This window comes from Vidua chalybeata, chromosome 1, assembly GCF_026979565.1.
Source record: "Vidua chalybeata isolate OUT-0048 chromosome 1, bVidCha1 merged haplotype, whole genome shotgun sequence".
NCBI lineage: Eukaryota > Metazoa > Chordata > Aves > Passeriformes > Viduidae > Vidua > Vidua chalybeata.
This window is the reverse complement of record NC_071530.1, coordinates 48,117,748-48,136,391: the sequence shown is the minus strand read 5'-3', so window position 1 is coordinate 48,136,391 and position 18,644 is coordinate 48,117,748. Positions and strand designations below refer to the sequence as shown.

Genomic DNA, 18,644 nt, shown 5'->3' with positions numbered 1-18,644 from the left:
AGTACAGTGGCTGTCACTGAAATTTAGAAAGCTTTATAAAGACAGCAATGACAATGCAGGATTAATCTTTTATATGATTCAATATTTTTTCCAGTATGATTCAATACATTTTTCCTTTGTCAGACCTACACTCCTTATCCAATCTAGCAATCTCATACAGCTCCTGTTGCAGCACCTGCTTAGCTCTACCAAGGTACTTCATGCTCTCACAGCACCAAATCGTCTTATTGCTTTAATTGCTGAAACACTCTGGGAATAATTCCTGTATTTCTCTGGTTTTTAAAATGCTTCCAGCTTTTCATATCAGTTTCTGAATTTGGAAAACAAAATATATTTCCAATGACAGTTTAAGGTTATTAGCTTTACTTCTCCTGATTTTCCAATTGTTACTTTGTCAAAACAGTTCTAAGAAAAAAATCTGCAAGAATACAACATCTGATTTTTATGATAATTACACAAATTTATTGCACTGCTGGACTCTGCCTTCAACTACTTCTGACACAGAAAACATATCTGAATCCCACTCCTAATAGCAATGCATAAAATCAGATTTAATTAGCTGCCTATACAAATTGTTAAAATGAAGTGCAATAAATTTGTGTGATTATCATAAAAGTCAGTCATTCCAAAGAGTTTACAGTTATTCTTAGAGTAATGAGGAGGTTGTGATGTCTTTAAGGACCAATATGCAATAAACTTTTCTCACTGGCAGCCACTTTGTCACACATGCTTACATGCAGAGAAGGTAGCTTCTTCAAAAGCACCATCACTATCCTAGACACAATTTTATTTCCACTGCTTCAGGAGATACTCCAGGCATGCAGGAAAATACCATTTTTAATAACAGAACTGAAATATACACAGGCTACTACGAGAGAGTCTCCTTTGAAAAAGCCACTTTTTGCGAGCAACTCAATTTCAGATAGAATGCCTGTATCCACAAAGAAACAAACCTTTTTCTAAACAAACTTGAATTTTGCAGAAAAAGGTTTAATGATGGGAAAAATCAGTCCTGTGTGCATTAAGCATAAGTGAAGCTAAGTCTGTTTGTCATGATCACTCTAACATCACAGCATATATGAATAACACAATATGGGGCAAAAAATGGTGGTAGAATAAATCTGAGGTCCAGTTCTGCAAAGATTTTGTTGGTTTTAATGGGATTACATGCAGCAGCAAAGAAAAACACATCTAGTAAGTATTCAAAGGACTGCAGCATTAGAATGGGTTCTGCTACTCATAAATAAAGGTAGACACAATACTTACTGAAATTGCAAACCTTTTAAAACAAGCATTTCCAAACAGATACATTGCCAGAGGGTAAAAAACAAAACAAAACAACTCAAAATACTTGTCCACACATTTGTTTCCCAATTTATTGGAAAGAACTGAAACATAACATTTACTGTATAATTTACCTTTATTGGAGGTACAGGGGAGGAATAACAACTTTTCTGCTGAAGTCTACAATGTATTTTAATTTAGAAAATTACACCTTCAGCCTAGTTACAAATAATCCATATTATAGAACAAACAGTGCCATTATACACTGTCAGCCCAGTTAAAGTGCCCATAATTCCTTTCAGGAACAAGAATGTCAACAGTAAAGTATTACTTGTGGACTTAAAAAAGACAGAAAAATGCATGCCCAGAAACATAAAAAGCATTTTCCTTACATTGCTTAAATTAAAAGAAATCCAGGTGACAGAAGAAATTATAGGAAAAATATTTAAGAGTGTTACTTGTGTGTCTTTGGGAAGATCACTTTATAAACACAGCAAATTTACTATATTTTCAAGCAGACTGAATACCTCTCCAGATCTGGGTACTTGCCAAAAAACAAGCAGTAGACTCATGAAAGTTCACTTTAACAAGAGGACCAAAACCCAAGAGGCCTAAGCTCAGGGGATAACATCCCACTATCCCTCCATCACCCTACAGCCAAAAATTGCAGTAACAGAGATGTAGGAAATCCAACTATAAGTCCAGTCAGAAGCGAGGTGGCAGATTTTATGGTGTTTGAGTCCAGCTATCCCACACAGCTGCAAAACAATCTTAGATTAAGAAGGTCCCTGAATAAAAGTATGTGTCTCAGAGGAAACAGTCTCTGCTGTACTGCCAAGCTTCTATCACAAGTCTCCTGGGCACACATTTTTAAATATTAACAAACTAAATATACAAGCAATGACCAAATTCTCATTGTTCATTTTCAGGCAGTTATCAACCATGCAGTGTGAAGCACCAGTCTTTTGCAGTTTCACATGTCTAAACATTTCCAAAATTTTTTGCTCATTCCCATTTCTAAGGCCAGAATTTCCTGAAGAAAAATATGTGTTAATATGTCAAGATTTCACCCTGTTTCAATAATGGGAGTGATCCAAGGGGATAAGAGGCAGATGACAGGTGATAGAAAATATGTAGGTGAGGTCTAGGGCCAATGAAATGTAATAACATATGGGAAAATGAAGAGGTTGACCTTGATGGCAAATGGAGGGGATATCCAGAGACCACTTTATCTTCACGCAGTTGACAAGCTAAAAAAGAAACTCTGTCTATTAGGCATGTGTTTTACTACAAAATGAAACACAGATGACTCAATTCTATATGCCTGGATCTTTGTGCTTTCTTCAAGTCTGAGGGCATGAAAATATGCAATCATGCTAAAAAGCTGCAACCAACTAAAGAAGAGCCAAGTCAATGGCTAAAGATGATGGACACCCTCTGGTCTCTAAAAGGAGAATATTTTTTGAATAGTCAATACCAGATAGTAAAGAAACAACCCTGGAATAAGTAGAACTTGATCAAGATCTCCATTATGAGTTAGGAACCAAACAATACCTTTTAAGAGGCATGAAAGGATTCCTACTCAGCTGATTCACTAAAGCTTGCAGCAAACAAAAAGGTTCTTGCCTTCTATTGCCTCAGACCCAGCAAATTCTCTGGAAATGGAACTTTCCTGTTGAGGTCTGCAATATTAATATTTTGCACTTAGCTCTTGGGGGAGAGTTGTTTTTCTTGGTGATATATTCAGACTCTCTTCATTGTTAGTATTTAAAGAGATAAGGACACCATAACTTGTTTTATTTTTAGTGGAATACAAAGCCATATGAGAATTTAATCCACAAAGACTTAAGGAAGGGCAAGAAGGGATATTTCTTCTTCCTAACAAATCAGCAAGAATTTGCTCTGAGTCTATAATCTCCCCCAGCTTTGAGCTTCCTCAGACTTACTGTAGAGAAAGGAATCAACCAAGAAATAAAAATATTAAGGGGAAGATGACTCCACAACCCAAGGAGACAATATACATTAGGAAAACCTCAGGAAAGGAAGAACAGTGATAATCCTCAATCATAGAGTGTGAACATGGTTCATATCTTAGAAAACTGCTTAGAGAGCATAAAGATCAGGTCTGCATTGCAATGTCACACAGAGGGAAAAGAAAAGCCTGAGAAAAGGCAGTAGCAGATGAGAGGGGATTTTCACCACTTTTTGTCTTAGTCCTGCCTAATATTACTTTCAACATCAGCAAGCAAAGCTTGAGGCTGAGCTCTCCAAAATCATATGGATTTTCATTGCTACAAATAAATTAAACCATAATGTTTGGGGACCTGGACTCCCTCAGACAGCACAAAGGCAGAGCAAGAACACTGGAAGCAACAAGAGAAAAGAAGGAATAACAAAGTAGGAGAGAAAGAAAGAAGTAAAAACCCTGAGAAGCGCCTGGAAGCTTTTTCAGCCTCCAGCCTGAAGGAGGAGGGCCTAATGCCACACATCTATTAGCAAGAGTGACAAACCTGTGCCTCAGCACTGCCACAGCAGCATCTGTACTTAGAGGTGCAATGCAGTAACCACCTGGCACAGTCCATGTTTAGCCTGTCTGGAACACAGAGATAGTGAAAAAAACAAAATAATTGAAAAAATAATTACTTTTATAATAGTTACAAGCAAATTCTCCATCTTCTGCACTATGAATAAGGCTGCAGACAGGTTCTTAAAGGTGAAAAAGGCAACTTGTAACACAATCTCCAAACTTTCAGATTCATTATTGATTAAATACTTTTTATCACTTCAGACTTTATTCCTAAACAATTATATTAAAAATAAGATAATTACAAAAAATAGTATTGCACATCAGAAGCTATTTTTCCACAGTTTCCTATCCAAAATAGACTTAAATTAAAAGAAGATACCTTATTACTAGTACTCAAATACAATTTAATGCTTTTATAATATTAGGTTACATTAGGTTCCCTTAACTCAGGGAAGCACTGAAATCCATTCTTATTTTCAGGAAAAGGAAAAGTCTTCCTGACTCAGAGACTCCAAAGCAGAAGTATGACATATCATATAGCTACTACTTGGGCATACAGTAAAGATTTGATTGGTTTGTTTCACCAATTCTTGAACTCCACAGCGAGTCTTATTCCAGTAAGTATTAGAAATAAGCTAATTCAACTTAAAGTGCAACTCTCCTTTAAGAGTCAAGTGATGTCTACTTTTATACATAATTCTTGCAGCAAAACAGTCACAAGATGAAACAGAAACATGATGACAGCACCCTACACTTTTTGGTTATTCAGCAAGTTCACACAAAATATTAGCACTCACCAAAAAATAATATTCCGGTTCAGGTAGTTGTGAAAATGATTCTGAAATGCTTCTGACATTTCTCATTATGAAATACATAGGCAGAGCAGCAGCTCTCCAAGTGTAAAACACCCTCCTTCATTTCTACAGGCTGTATATTCAATGCCAACACCGCTGATACTCTAACATCAATATTATTTGCTAGCACATGGAACTTGACGACAAAGAATTATAAAATGGAAAACTCAAGTGCTTTTTGTATTTAATTCATTAATCAAAAGTTCTGAGATTCAAAAGCTGCTCTAGGTCATGGCCCCTTCTTTGGGCAGTAATTTTCCCCCACAGGATTTCTTTAAAACAGCATCCAGTAAAAATATTAAAAACCACATGCAATAAAACATCTGAAAGCAGCTTCCCCTGGGAGACCTTTCCACAGCCAACAAGTTGTTTTTCCTCAAGCTGGATTTTCGCTTAATTTCATCCCATTGCCTATTCTCATGGAAGCAAGGAGAAAAAGGTCACAGTGAGGGCAAGAGATGGAAAATCCAACCAACCAAACAAAACAATTCTTAAACTACACTCAAAAAGTGTAAAAAAGTAATTTAGCTGTGAAGTGTGTTGATGAAAGGGAAACTGTGAAGGCAAGGGTTAACATTAGTCACAATTTCCAAGCTTTTTCTTCTCCATCAGCATGGAAAACTCACAGATGCACATGGATGTCTCCAAGAGGGAAAAATCTCAATATGGAAATATGACTGAGTTACCACTCCATAATTATAATTTTGGGAAAAGAAGCAAAGTGTCCTTAGAACCTCTACTGTTTAGTGCTTAGTAGAAAGTGCTTAACTTCCTACTGCCCAGAGAAGAAAGAAATCCTCTTTGAAAGCTGTTATTATTTGAATCTTGAAAAGGTATCAGCCATATCTTCCACCTTCTAAAAACAAATGAAACCTCCATAGTACACAGCACCACCTTCTTGTAACAGGAACACTGTACCATCTATTACCCTGAACAACCAATGAAAGATGTTGCCAAGGGAGATATCATAAAACATGAGATTTAGTCAATAAGGTTTTGTATTCCCTCACAAACTAATAAATGTAGTATCTGGCTCCTTATTTAATATATCCTACAGCTAAAGAACATATTTACTTTTTATTCTTCCTTCTCTGTGGCTAGAAGGAATTAGTGAAAAGACTGTTTAAATAATTAGTGCAAGACATGTATGCAGACAGCTATTTTGAAAACATTACAATCACAAAACTCCTGGAGGATATCATACAAAAAGGATGAGAGAAGATTCACTACTCGTGAGTCACAGAAGCAAACATTTGTAAAAGATGTAAAAGCCCAAATCACTACTTAAAGAAAAAGAATAGACACCCTCCAGAATTTATCTAATCCCCACTGCTTTCAACAGAGAGACTCCCAAGTAACATCAGAGGAGGTGGATGTGAATTTGATCTCTGTCCTTCAAAATCTCAGAATCAAAGAAAAAAAAGGCATGGCAATAGCCACCAACAGCTATACATTAAATTCCCAATTCATTTAGAAAAGAAACTATAAATGATTTGTTAATCAATAAAAATAAGACAAAATGAGCGTGAAAGATTTCATGTGTCCTCATCAACAACTTCCTTTCGGCGCTGGGCCCGGAAATGGCGCTCGATGTTTATTGTCACTTCCCTCTGCAGATTCCTGCTGTTAGTTTTCCCAGCTGTTCTGATCCAGGGGTGCTGAAGTACTTGACGTGCTGTGTAGCGCTTCTGGGGATCCACTATCAACAGCCTGGTGATGAGGTCTTTTGCTGCTATTATGGGAGAAAGCAAAGGAGAGAAGGGTGAAGCACAGTGGTGTGCAACATGCTCTAGGATGTGCAATCCTGTGCAATGTGCTCTAGCATGACCCTGCTCAAGCAGGGTGTTTGAAACACATCTCCCACTGTGGTCACTTCCAACCTTACCCATTCTGTGATGGTGACAGTTATACCCATACAAAATGTCCTTCTTGCTTTTTTCATTAGTTTTTCCATGTTTTTTGTAACTGTCCCCAGGAGCTATTCTAATAACTGCAGTTAAGAGTTAGTGACAGAAAATATTAAATGTCCATGACTGATGTCATTCTCCCCTTCGGGAGAATGAAACAGAGGAGAAAGTGAAGGGAATTTAATCTCAAAAGTGTGCTGAAGGCATCAGGCTAAGTGTTCACATTCACAGGAATGAGCACTGGATATCTTATCTCTTTAGAGGCATAAATATTGTAAAATGCTGTGGAACAAGTCCTTTAAAAGACTGTACAGGGATTCTAGGGTTTCTGATTTTGAAGAGTACACAAAAGACACTGTACTAGCCTGTGAGAAAGAAAAAACTACTACATGCAGACCCCACTGTCAATAGGAAATTGACATTGTTCTGCAGGGCAAGGATTTCATTCACAGCTTTTGAGATTTTTTTATAAGATCTTTACAATCTAACATAGCCCTTGAGATTATTTTGACACCTTTTTTTGCAGAGACATATAAACAAGATGAGGAAAATCCTTGGTTTTGCTTATAAAGGGAGGAATTGAGGACCCCATTAAAGCAGTCCGAACTAATATGGAGAAACACAGCTGTTGATAGTACCAGAGTACTAAATTAACATTTAAAGCACAGATTCACACAAGAGAGACCCATAAAACACCCCAAGGTGATCAAGCTCACTGCCCTGAAAAAAAAGAGTTTCTCCCACTTCAGGGAAGAAGACTGCCACTTCTCAGATCTGCTATAAGTGCAGACTCTTACCTGCAGAAATATTGTCCCAGTAAGGGGATAGGAACTCATAGTGACCCAGCTGTATGATCTGAAACAGCTCCTCTTGATCGCGGTCCTGACTGCGGAAAGGGGGAAAACCACAGAGCAGGATGTAAAGGATCACGCCAGCTGCCCACATGTCTACTTCGAGGCCATAGCCTATGGAAAAGAGACAAACCATGTCTTGTTTTAGAAAGAAAACTCACAACTGCAAGGGAACTATTTCTTGGAAATAGAATTAAAAAGAAACAGAGGATCTCTGCTCAGTTCCTCAAAAAGATGAAGTGAGCAAAAGAATGAGTGGCTGGTACACTACACTTACAAGCTGCCCGTTGTTAGCTACAACTCTCACAGAGTCTCTCTTTTCTACAACATGTTTCACACACACAGTCTCACAACGCCAGTGTCAACTGGAGACTAATTGAGAAAACAGAGCACGTATTTCTAAAATAGTCATCCTCAGATTCCCTTTAAAAAAGAACTAAGAGTGCCAAGTTTCCATTGAAATTGGATATAACTGGAGATCTGCAACCCAAATCCACAGAACAAAACCCAGAAATAGGTTTGAGTCACCAACAAAACTGACTTCTTTCCAGGTCTGAATCTTTTTGGAGATGAAATCTTCAAAATTCCTTGTGATGTGAAACAGATTTTGAATCATTACATAGATTTAAAATACATGTTCACGACTTTGCATCATCAGGGCCTTTGGATAGCTGTTTGGATTATAGTAATGAAATGGGGCTGGCTACTCTTAGGCTGCAACATGAACTTCTGGTCATTTTGCCCCCTTCAGCTATTACCATCTATGATATTTTATGGCTTATCTGCTTGGAACTCAGCGATATATTAGCACAGACACTAATAATGCAAATATAACTGATGTCATGCTCATGTTTGTTAAAAACTAAGAGTTTTCCTTTCCCAAATTACACTGCTAGCCAACCTCCTACCCTGAAAAGATATTTCAGTAGGTTGAAACATTCTGGAATATTTCCATTATTAGAAAATTCAGCATAATTGAAAGATTTATGACAAATTAAAAATACATACACTCACCCTTCTCAGCAAGTATTTCAGGAGCAACATATGTTGGTGTTCCACAGACAGTAAATATGGGTTTTGTAACCTGCTTAGCAAGGCCAAAATCTGCCAGTTTCAGTGTAGTAGATTTATCTGCATTGTGCTGAACCTATATCAAATAAAATATATGTATGTTTAGTCCAGATGCATTTTAAAATATATAGGAAGCAAAAGATTAAACAGGAGGGAGTTCTAATAATAGTACTAATAATGGAAGCAGTCTTCAGAACATGGCTCTTTTCCCCCATACACTAAGAGAGTGCATTTATTTAAGAGGATAAGCAATTACAGAAAAAAGAAAACTTTACAAACTCTGGCACACTGCAATTTCCAAGAAATTAATAGAAGGAACACAAAAAATAACCAAGAGTCAATTAAATACTATTATTTCCTCTTGAGAAAATAAACTATTCTTTTTCCCAGGGAAAGCAAAGAAGAATGCTGTGCACTTAAATGCAATGAGCCCATGCAAACTACTGATTTTGTTTTTTAGCCCCAGACAGCAACTAAGTATCACACAACTGGTCATTCACTCATCCCCCATCTACCTGCAGTGGGATGGGAAGGAGAACTCAAAAAACACTGGGTTGAGATAAGAACAATTTAATAATTTAAATTATTAAAGTATAATAATAATAAAGTATTAAAGCATATTAATAATAGTAACAGTAGGAATGGTAACAACTATAATGAGAAGGGAGACATGGAGCAAGAGCAAGCAAAAGAGAAAGGAATAACACCCAAGAAAAAAAAGTGCTGCAAAATACAATTGCTCACTACCCACTGACCCCCATCCCAGCCCGTCCCCCAGCACAGACCAGCAACTCTTGGCCAACTCTCCTCAGATTATTTACTGAGCATAATGTTCCATAGCATGGAATATGCTTTTGGGTCAGCTGCCATGGCCATGCTCCCTCCCAGCTTTTGATACACCTGCTCCTTGGCAGAGCATGGGACACTGAAAATTCCTTGACTTAGGATAAGCAGTGCTCAGCAATAACCAAAACATCAGTGTGTTATTAATGTTATCCTCATACTAAATCCAAAGTACAGCACTGTACCAGCTAAACCCAAGACACATGGAAAGTGTATCTCCATCATAAATAACAATAAAATACAAACCAACAGATGCTTTACATTCTTTCCAAATTATTATGATACTCTACCTGTTGCCCTGAAACCAGATTAGCAATGGTCACCACACAGCAAAAATTGTAGAAATAGATCCATGCAGAATGACCTCCTAATTGGGCCTTTTCAGTAGTTCTCATCTCCTTGCATTCACCTGGCCAGTAGTCAAAATACTTTCTCCAATTCTAATTTTGTATGCACTGGTCTTTAGCATTACTTTATACAGCATTACAGTTAATGAAGGGTTGTTTTAAGAAATTAAAAACGTTAATGACATAGACAGTGGCGTCAAGCACACCCCCAGCAAGATGGCAGGCAACACCAAGCTGAGTGATGAGATTGACATGTCTGAAGGATGGGATGTCATCCAGAGGCACCTGAACAAGCTCAAGAAGGTCAAGCCTCATGAGGTTCAACAAGGACAAGTGCAGGGGCCTACACCTGAGCTGGGGCAACCCCTGGTATCAATACAGACTGGGTTATGGATTGAGAGCTGCCCTGTGAAGAGCAACTTAGGGTAGCTGGTGGATAAAAACTGGAATAAGCTGGCAATGTGCAGTTGCAGTCCAGAAAGCCAACCATATCCTGGGCTGCATCCAAAGCAGTGTGGCTAGCAGGGCAAGGGAGGGGATTCTGCCCCTCTGCTCTAATGAGACCCACTGGGAGAGCTGTGTCCAGCTCTGGGGTCCCAGCACAGGAAGGACATGGAACTGTTGGGAGTGAGTCCAGGGGAGGGCCAGGAAAGAGGGACGGAGCACCTCTCCTGTGAGAAAAGGCTGCAAGAGTTGTGGTTGTTCAGTCTGAAGAAAAGAAGGTTCCAAACAGACCTTATTGTGGCCTTTCAATAATTAAAGGAGGCTTAAAAGTAAGATGGGGACAGGCTTTTTAGCAGGGCCTGCAGCAATAAGACAAGGGGCAATAACTTTAAACTGAAGGAGAGTAGATTTGCACTAGATACTAAAAATAAACGTTTTATGGTGAGGGTAGCAAAACACCAGAACAGGATGCCCACAGAGGTGGTAGATACTCTATCCCTGGGAACATTCAAAGTCAGGTTGGATAGGGCTCTGAGCAATCTGGTCTAGTTGAGATATCCCTGCTCATTACAAGGGCTTGGGCCAGAGGACCTTTAAAGGTCTCTTCCAACTCAAACCACTCTAAGATTCCATATTCAAAGGTGAAGTCATAAACAATGCAGCAGTATAATTACATAAATCAGTATGCTTAACACCAGTGACTGACACTCAAATATTCTTTGAGAGGTTAAAAAAGTCATTAATTTCCTTTAAATGAAAACTTGTTTGTCCCTGAAACTATGGGGAACAGATCAGCAGCTAAAAGGTCTACAAAAAAGCCAAGTAAACCTGGACTTGGTTTTGAATGGGCCAACTGGAATATAATGTGACAGGTATACTCCGTGCTTTAACACCTCATATTTCACCATCAGACATGGCTTAAGAAAGCCAGAAAATTCAGGATGGTCTCTATTACCAGGTAACTAAAGGCACAGATGTGACAACATTTGCTCTTATACATTACAGCTGACTAATCCCCATTAATCATCTTTATGGAAACTGTAAGCACGCATCCAATTTTGATTAAGCAAAATGGGTTTGGACTTCTTGGTGGGTTTTTTCTCTTTTTAAGAGACAAAAAAGCATTGCATTACAAAATAATACAGTAAAGCCTTCTATTCCCTTTTAACCTTCTTTTTAAAAAAGGCACAAAACTGGGAGGAGTGACTGATGCCCCAGAACGCTATGTGGTCATTTAGAAGGACCTGACAGACAGGCAGAGCAAAACCTTTTGAAATTTAACTGGTCCAAAACCTGGGCAGGAATAACCCATGCATCAGTACAGGCTAGGGGCTTACCAGCTGGAAAGTAGCTCTGCAGAGAAGCAGCTGGGGGTCCCAGGGGACAAGAAGTTTTCCATGAACCAGCAGTGCCCTTGTGCACTCTTCTAGTTTTGATTAAACAAAATATTTTGGCTGTTTTTTTGCTGCTCTTCCACAAAAAAATAGTTTTCAGTATGAAACTGAAAATAAAGTTTACTACAAACATGCAGTCAAAACTTCTACAAGAAGCAGCTAAAATGCCACAGCCATTTTCTCTATTATATTAGGCAACTAGGTGACAATCTTTTGCCATCATGCACTGTGGACACAAACTGACAAAAATGACAAAAAAATTATAAAAGTAACACTTGCTTTGTAGAACAACATCTATCTATAGAATTTATATTCTACCAATAGGGGTAACAGTGGTACGATGTTACAAAAATTCACAATTGAAATGCTTAATTTTATATGCAATACAAAAATATGAGCATGAATGTATTTTCCTATTCTATATATATTTTTTTTTTTAAATTATATAAGAAAAGCATGTCACATGGAATTTCAACTACCCTGCATGCTACTGTACTAAGACAAACAATACTGAAAACGTTTATATACCTTTTTAGAAAACAGCAGGGCAGTGGGAAGGGTGGAGAACACAATGGTCTTAATCCCAGTCCCAAAATCTTCGGGAGATTTCTTGCTTTATAAAATGCACTGTTGCACTTTCTCTTTTCTCAGGATGCCAGACTCGTAATCTCCCATTGCAGCACAAGGTGGCAACACAGCACCATCTGTTCTTTCAGGTCAAAACACTGAGCTTCCACTTTATTTAACAAGGGAGCAGGTAGGAACAGTGGGCACGGTGGGTATATTTTCACAGCTTTGTGACAATCACTTCAGAGACAGCATGTAACCTGTCAGCAAGCCTGAAAACCTCACCCCAGAACTCCTCAGCAGCTTCACTTACACTGTGCTCAGAACAACTCAGTCAGCTCAGAGAATTCCCTTCGTCCCCAACTTCCTACTGTGCAGTCCACTTTTCCAAGACCCAGCATCACCTTGAGCATGCAAATAATGCTTCACTGTAGAAACAAAAGCTTCTCAGATTCTTTTTAATCATTCCTGAGGCCAGAATACTTCCTCATAGCAGTATTACAGAAATGCACAACCTGCTCAAGAGAAATCTAACCTTTGACATCCACAGTATGTATTCCATGCAATGGTGAGAATAAAGCAAAATAGTGCTGCCTGCCTATAGATTTAATTGAGTTAAGAAGGACCAGTACACTTCATACACTTTCTATAGACAGCCAACTTAGGCCATGCAAATACTTATGTCCTTCAACTGCCAGCATCTGGTGGTCTTGGACTAAAGGCAGTCACATCAATTGCACACTACTTACACAAAAACAGATGACATGTCAGAATATTAGACTATTGCCTGAGGATTTCTAGCTATGCCAGCCATACAACCAGAAGATTACAATATAAGGACAAATTCATTCTCAAAGGGGAAAAAAATAAAAATCTTTCTCCTTCTGTCCTGTCTGTGGATGACCCCCATTACTTAATGCTCTTGTTTGATTTCATATCTACCTTGTGAAATCTATCAGTGTGTTTAGATAATGATTTAAGACATTAATAGTTCTCTGTATGCACATGCCTATGGTAGCAAAGATTCTTCTTAAGGATATCATGAAAGCCAGTTAGCCCACGTGACATTTTGTATATGGGAAATAGAGCTTAAGAAAAACTCCTGCTTACACATTTGAGTTTCAGACATCGCTTGTTGCTAGCCAGAAGAATCTCTAAGAAAAATCTTACAGAAAATTCTGAAAGTTATGGCAGGTAAGTGGTTAAACAGGAGTTTGACTCACATGTACTCAGGAAACTGGCAGTGCTTTACATATATGTAAATGTAAAATGTAAATAGTGTCAGAAAACGGATGGTCCTTTGTATATATGTAAATAGTGTCACAAAGTTCAAGGGCAGAAAAGCTGTACTTGAAGTTCACACACATACATGAAAACTTGAGAGGGAGAAAAAGGGGCAAGGTGACAATCTCAAACACACAAAAAGCTGTAACATCTATGAAGCTGAGTGTTGAAGAATTACCACATTAGCATGTGAGGGAAATGTACAAGGAGATGAGTACACAATCACAAATACAGCCCTCTCCCTTCCCCCTAAAAAGGGGTGATTTTATGTCTTTTACAGCTACAACCTGGACAAACAACACCACATTTTGGGCATTAATTTCTCACTCACAAGTGAAGAAATGCCAGCAGCTGTAGAATTCAACAGTCCCTTACCTAAAAACCTTGCCAGCAAATCTCGCTCCATGAGGTAGCACAAAAGAAGTGACTGGCTTCATTTGTGAGACCAAACACACCACATTGCCCATCCTTGGCAGCAAAGGTTTTCTTGCTGAACACCTAGTCCTAAATGAGGTGATTCTGTTAGCAGATGGGAGGGAGTCGTAGCAGCTGTCTTCACACCAGCTGTCAAACAGATTTTGTTTCTGTAGCGCAAGTCACCACCCTTCTGCCTCACAGCTATGCTGCAAGGAGCCTGATCAATGTGGGCAGACACAGTTGTGAAAGAGGGAGGGGAAAAAAGCAGAAAGGACGATGGTGGCCTGGTGCAGAAGTTTGTAGCTAGAGGAACAGTTCCATAAAAGAAACTGAAGTGCAGTGAACTAATAACTAAACCAGGTTTCCAATTTTCTCTTGTGCCAATAATTTTAAATTTACTAGATATCAAAGTATATTTGCACCTTTTCTTCTGTGGGGACAGAAATTGTTTTCCTTCTTTCCCCTGTTGCTTATTTTCATGAAATAGGGAAATATTTTTTCCCAGATTGCTACTTCTTTGTCATCTCTTATGACAATTAGCCAATATGTTTAAAAGTCATTAGGAGCAATGCAGGTTCAGAATAGACATATACATTTCTTTAGTAAAATAGACCAAGGATCCTTTCTCTTCCATTTCCCATTTTCTTGAAGGGGAAAAACAGTAGATAAAGATTACAAGGTTTACCTGACCAAAAGAAGATCCAAAGTGGGACAAACAAGTCAACAGCCTAAAAGTACATACTTATATTTTGACCTCTGTGTACAAAGTCTAGGTAGACTAATTCAGATTTAAGCATCCTCAGTGTAAAAAAGAGGCATCCCAGAAACAGGGACATCTCTGCAGGACACTGGAACCTGAAGCACTTTACTTCATCTCCTGATGCTCTTGCTCAACCAACAGCCAATGAACCCATAAAATTTGCTTCAATACTTGTTTGTTACTGTTCAGCACTGGCTGATGGTAAGATTAGTGGCAGCTCTCCTTCCTACTTTGGTGCCCCAGCCACTCTAAGGAGACAAAGGCAGCACACTAAAAAAACAGAAACCCCAGAATCTTGCTCAAATGGCCTGTATTTATAGGAATACTTATTAGATAGCAGGTGGCCTATCCAATACTATCAGAACCTTAGAAACTCATTTGCATGGTTGAATAGATTTGCTTTTCAAAAGTATACTTTGTGTAGATTAAATTAACAGCCAGTTGAAACTAGAACAGGTAAAATTTTATTTCCTGCAGTGTTTAGGTAACACTGTTCTTGTATGACAAAATACCTACAGTCTGGGAGCTGCTCTGTCCTTGAAAAATGTATTCTGACTTTCAAAATGGGCAACATGATCATTTCAGTGCTACACAATGTTGCCACTGCCCAGCATTCTCTGCTTTGCAGTTCTGTGAACTAAATATGAAAACAACCAGAATAGACCTTTATCTTGCCCTTCTTTGCTTATCTACATCATTGTGATGATTATGTATTATAGAGGGAAATGAAGCATCAGATCTCAGGTGTTTCACTGAGCACTAGCTTATTTTCAGCAAATAGGAAGGAGCAGGACCTGGCTCATAATGGAAAAGCAGCTTCTGGAAAAAGCCATGCAGTTTTATGTGAAATTTTAGTCAAACGTTGTGCAAATGAAGTACAAAGACAGGGCCTATAAGCCCACTTCTTCCTGCAAACCAGCCAGTTGTATTCACTGCGTTCTGAGTTATGATCATTCTTTTATTTACACAGAGATCACATACCAAAGATTTTTCATTAAACTAAGCAGGATTCATAGCAGGACCTAATAAAGATGCTATTGCTTAGTTTGAAGGTTTGGGAGCAAATGGTTTCAGCCCAGCCTTGTGCAGCCTCTACATTATCCTTGCAGCTACACTGTTGCTTTTCTCCAGAAATTCACACTGATCTCTGTGCAAAATTAATTCTCTTAAAAGCACTGATTGATCCATAGGACTAAATTTTTGTTTGTTTGTTTGGGTGTTTTGTTTTGGTTTTTTTTTTTTGTTGTTGTTTTTTTTTTTTTGTTGCGCTAACCTCCAAAAAGCTGATAAAATCCAATTTGTTAGAGACTGGCAAATACTTGCTATTTATCTGTTTATCAGGAAATTTGGAACCCTAATACAAAAGTGTAACACACACTTAGCAAGGGAGAGTTGTTTACTGTTACAGATCTACAATGGGTATCTTATGAAGTGTAAATACTACAAACATTTCTACACAAATTCACACATGTCAATAACTACATTGACTTCAGTGCTGGATGCGAAGAATGCAGCCTCAGAAATGTGATGGAAACAAGAATTTTTCTCTTTGGCATGAAGTTACTATTTGAGCTGACTTTAATGCTGTATTCACCAAAACATTTTACTGTCAGATTATTTCAATCAACTGCATAATACTTCTGCTTCTAAGCAAAGAAATTGTCACAAGATAGAAATCACTATATTAGAGGACTAGTACAGTAGTCTGCAAGATATACAAATGCAGTGGACAAAAAGTCCAACAAATAAATAACATAATTTAGCAATTCTAATAAACTTTAGTCTGCAAGGAAGATGCTTTATGATTCATTCTTGGACACCTAAAAGTCAGATGCTAAGTAACAGGTCTGATTTCTGAAAAATACAAATGCTCACTACCCCTGAACATCTGATAATTTTACTTGAGTTCCTTTCTGCAATGAATAGCAGATCTATGTAAAGCAAACTGCAATTGTAATTTCACTCCAAAATTGTACCCATTTTTTCAAATAGTCCTGCCATAGCACATTATTTCTGTATGGGATTTGCTTAAAACAATTCAAAAAACCGTAATTGGAAGGAAAATAAATTCCTGCACAAATGCAAATGTTTGACAATACTTACCAAAAGATTCTCTGGCTTGAGGTCCCTGTGGACAATGTTCTTGCTGTGAATATAAACCAGTGCTTCACACAGGTCAGTGATCATGACAGCAGCATCATGCTCTGTGAACTTCACACTTTCTATGATTGCATCAAATAAGTCCCCTCCTGGGACATACTCTAAGATTAAGTAAATCTCAGCTTCTGTCTCATACACCTCAATTAAGCTTACTATATTGGGATGAGAGAGACTCCGAATAATGAGGATTTCACTTTCCATCATGTCCTCCTTCCCCTTCAGCTTGGATTTATCAACAATTTTCATTGCATAGATCTGATTGGAATCACAGTGGCGACATTCCTTCACCACTGCAAAGTTCCCATCTCCAATAGTTCTGCCAATCTCATAGTGTTTTTCCACATCAGTTCTGCTTTTAATGGCATGCCTCCGGCTTATGCTTTCCAATCCCTGAGTTTTGTTGTCTTCTTTACTCACTCTGCGCTCCCCTGTTTTTTCTCGTCGAGTCATGTCACTCTCTCTACATGTGCCATTCCCCTCTCTTCTGGCAGCTTCCTCTTTAGCCCTTTGTCCCTCTCTGCCCTCCCTATGTGCTTTAGACATTTTCTCAGCATCCCTCAGAGTGTCTTTCTTTAGCCAACCACTTTGGTTCATTACACAGCTACTTCCATTATCTTCCTTCACTTCATGAGGTAGCTGAAGCCCTTCTACAGCATTCTTCCTGATTTTTACTATTTCCTTCCCATGGTTTTCATGCTTCTCCACATCCCTTTCTTTCTCAATATTCCTTTTTTGCTTCTCCAGCCCTTCATTAACAATCCTATGTAGCGGCTTCCACATCCTCCTACTGCCATTATCTTTCCAGCCAACTTCCTCACCCTCCAGACAGGTTTCAGGAGACTTTCTGCAGTTCCTGACTTTCGTATTTCTTTCTACGTGGTACCTCTGACACACGCCTGTGTTCAAGTCTCTATTCTCAAATGAGGCCTCAGCCTGCCTTTCTCTCCGTAACTTTTCTCTGGCTTGCCTTTCCTGTTCGCATTTCTCACACCTCAGCACCTCCTCAGAACTCTCTTCTAAGCCTTCCTCAGAACTCCTCTCATGGTTAAGGTACCTTTCACTTTCTCGTGTTTTTCTAGAAGGCTTCACTCCATGCTCACCACCCCAGCTCTCTCTAGTCCACTTTTTTTTGGTTCTCATTTTTTCCTCTTGCTTTGTCTTGGCTTGACTTTTTCCTTCATGTCCAGCTACCAGCTGGGAAGACAAGCCATCGCTGCAGTTCTTGGTCATTTCTGTCTCATCAAAGCCACTGTCTACTTTCGAGGCCTTGTCATACAGCCTGCTCTTCAGTTTTTGGGACTGCTCCTCATTCGTCTGAATGGCAGCAGTGGCAGCATAAGGATTTTCAGGATAAAGTTCTTGTAATACCACCTCCAGGTCCTTCAAAGTGAGGGGCTCCTTCCCCATAGCTATGAATGCATCACCTTCCCTGAAGAACTCAGAAACACTTCGGATTTCTCTGCCTCTCAGATTGTACAGCTTTCTCACACGGTCATTCTTCCAATGAGGAAATCCCAGAGCTTCTGAAATGTCAGCCATCAGCTGCTCAAAGGTCTGGACAGATCTCCTGTTGAGAAGCAAGGTTATCCTCCTGAGCGTGCGTCCTCCGGGTTTCACCACTGTAATTATCCTTGGCTTCACAGGACTGTGCTCTGAATGTATCGTGTTAAAACCATTGTGGGGACTGAAAAATGAGGACCTGTGGCTGCTTTCACCCAAACAAGGTTTTTCATAGTTTCCACGACCAACAGGAGGACAAGTCCCATGCAGTTTCCTCTCTTTTACTTTTGAGCCTGTGTTGCGTGGCGAATGGTCCAACAAGCCTTGGCGTCCTAAGTCAAACAAAAAGCAGCAATATTTATCATTTTGTATCATCAGACCTCTTGCAGCAATAGTTTTCTACGTGTCAATGCATGTGACCTCAGAGAGTAAGA

General features: G+C 38.9%; 1 protein-coding gene across 1 annotated transcript; it reads right to left on the bottom strand.

The window, feature by feature from the left end:
* Nucleotides 1–6,200: 6,200 nt before the first annotated feature.
* Nucleotides 6,201–18,132, bottom strand: DCLK3 (doublecortin like kinase 3). Its single transcript, XM_053952144.1, has 4 exons — nucleotides 16,654–18,132; nucleotides 8,438–8,570; nucleotides 7,370–7,537; nucleotides 6,201–6,397 (listed from the first exon to the last, which is right to left on the bottom strand). Exons 1-4 carry the CDS (start codon nucleotides 18,115–18,117, stop codon nucleotides 6,201–6,203), a joined length of 1,962 nt encoding a protein of 653 aa, XP_053808119.1. The 5' UTR covers nucleotides 18,118–18,132.
* Between the last annotated feature and the right edge of the window lie 512 nt (nucleotides 18,133–18,644).

Excerpts from the sequence above, each read along its gene's own strand:
- DCLK3 (XM_053952144.1), bottom strand. The coding sequence starts at position 18,117 with ATGGGGAAGGAGCCCCTCACTTTGAAGGACCTGGAGGTGGTATTACAA. Across the intron at positions 7,538-8,437 it reads TGAAATACTTGCTGAGAAGG|GCTATGGCCTCGAAGTAGAC; the intron begins GTGAGTGTATGT and ends TCTTTTCCATAG. Across the intron at positions 6,398-7,369 it reads CTGGGACAATATTTCTGCAG|CAGCAAAAGACCTCATCACC; the intron begins GTAAGAGTCTGC and ends CTCCCATAATAG.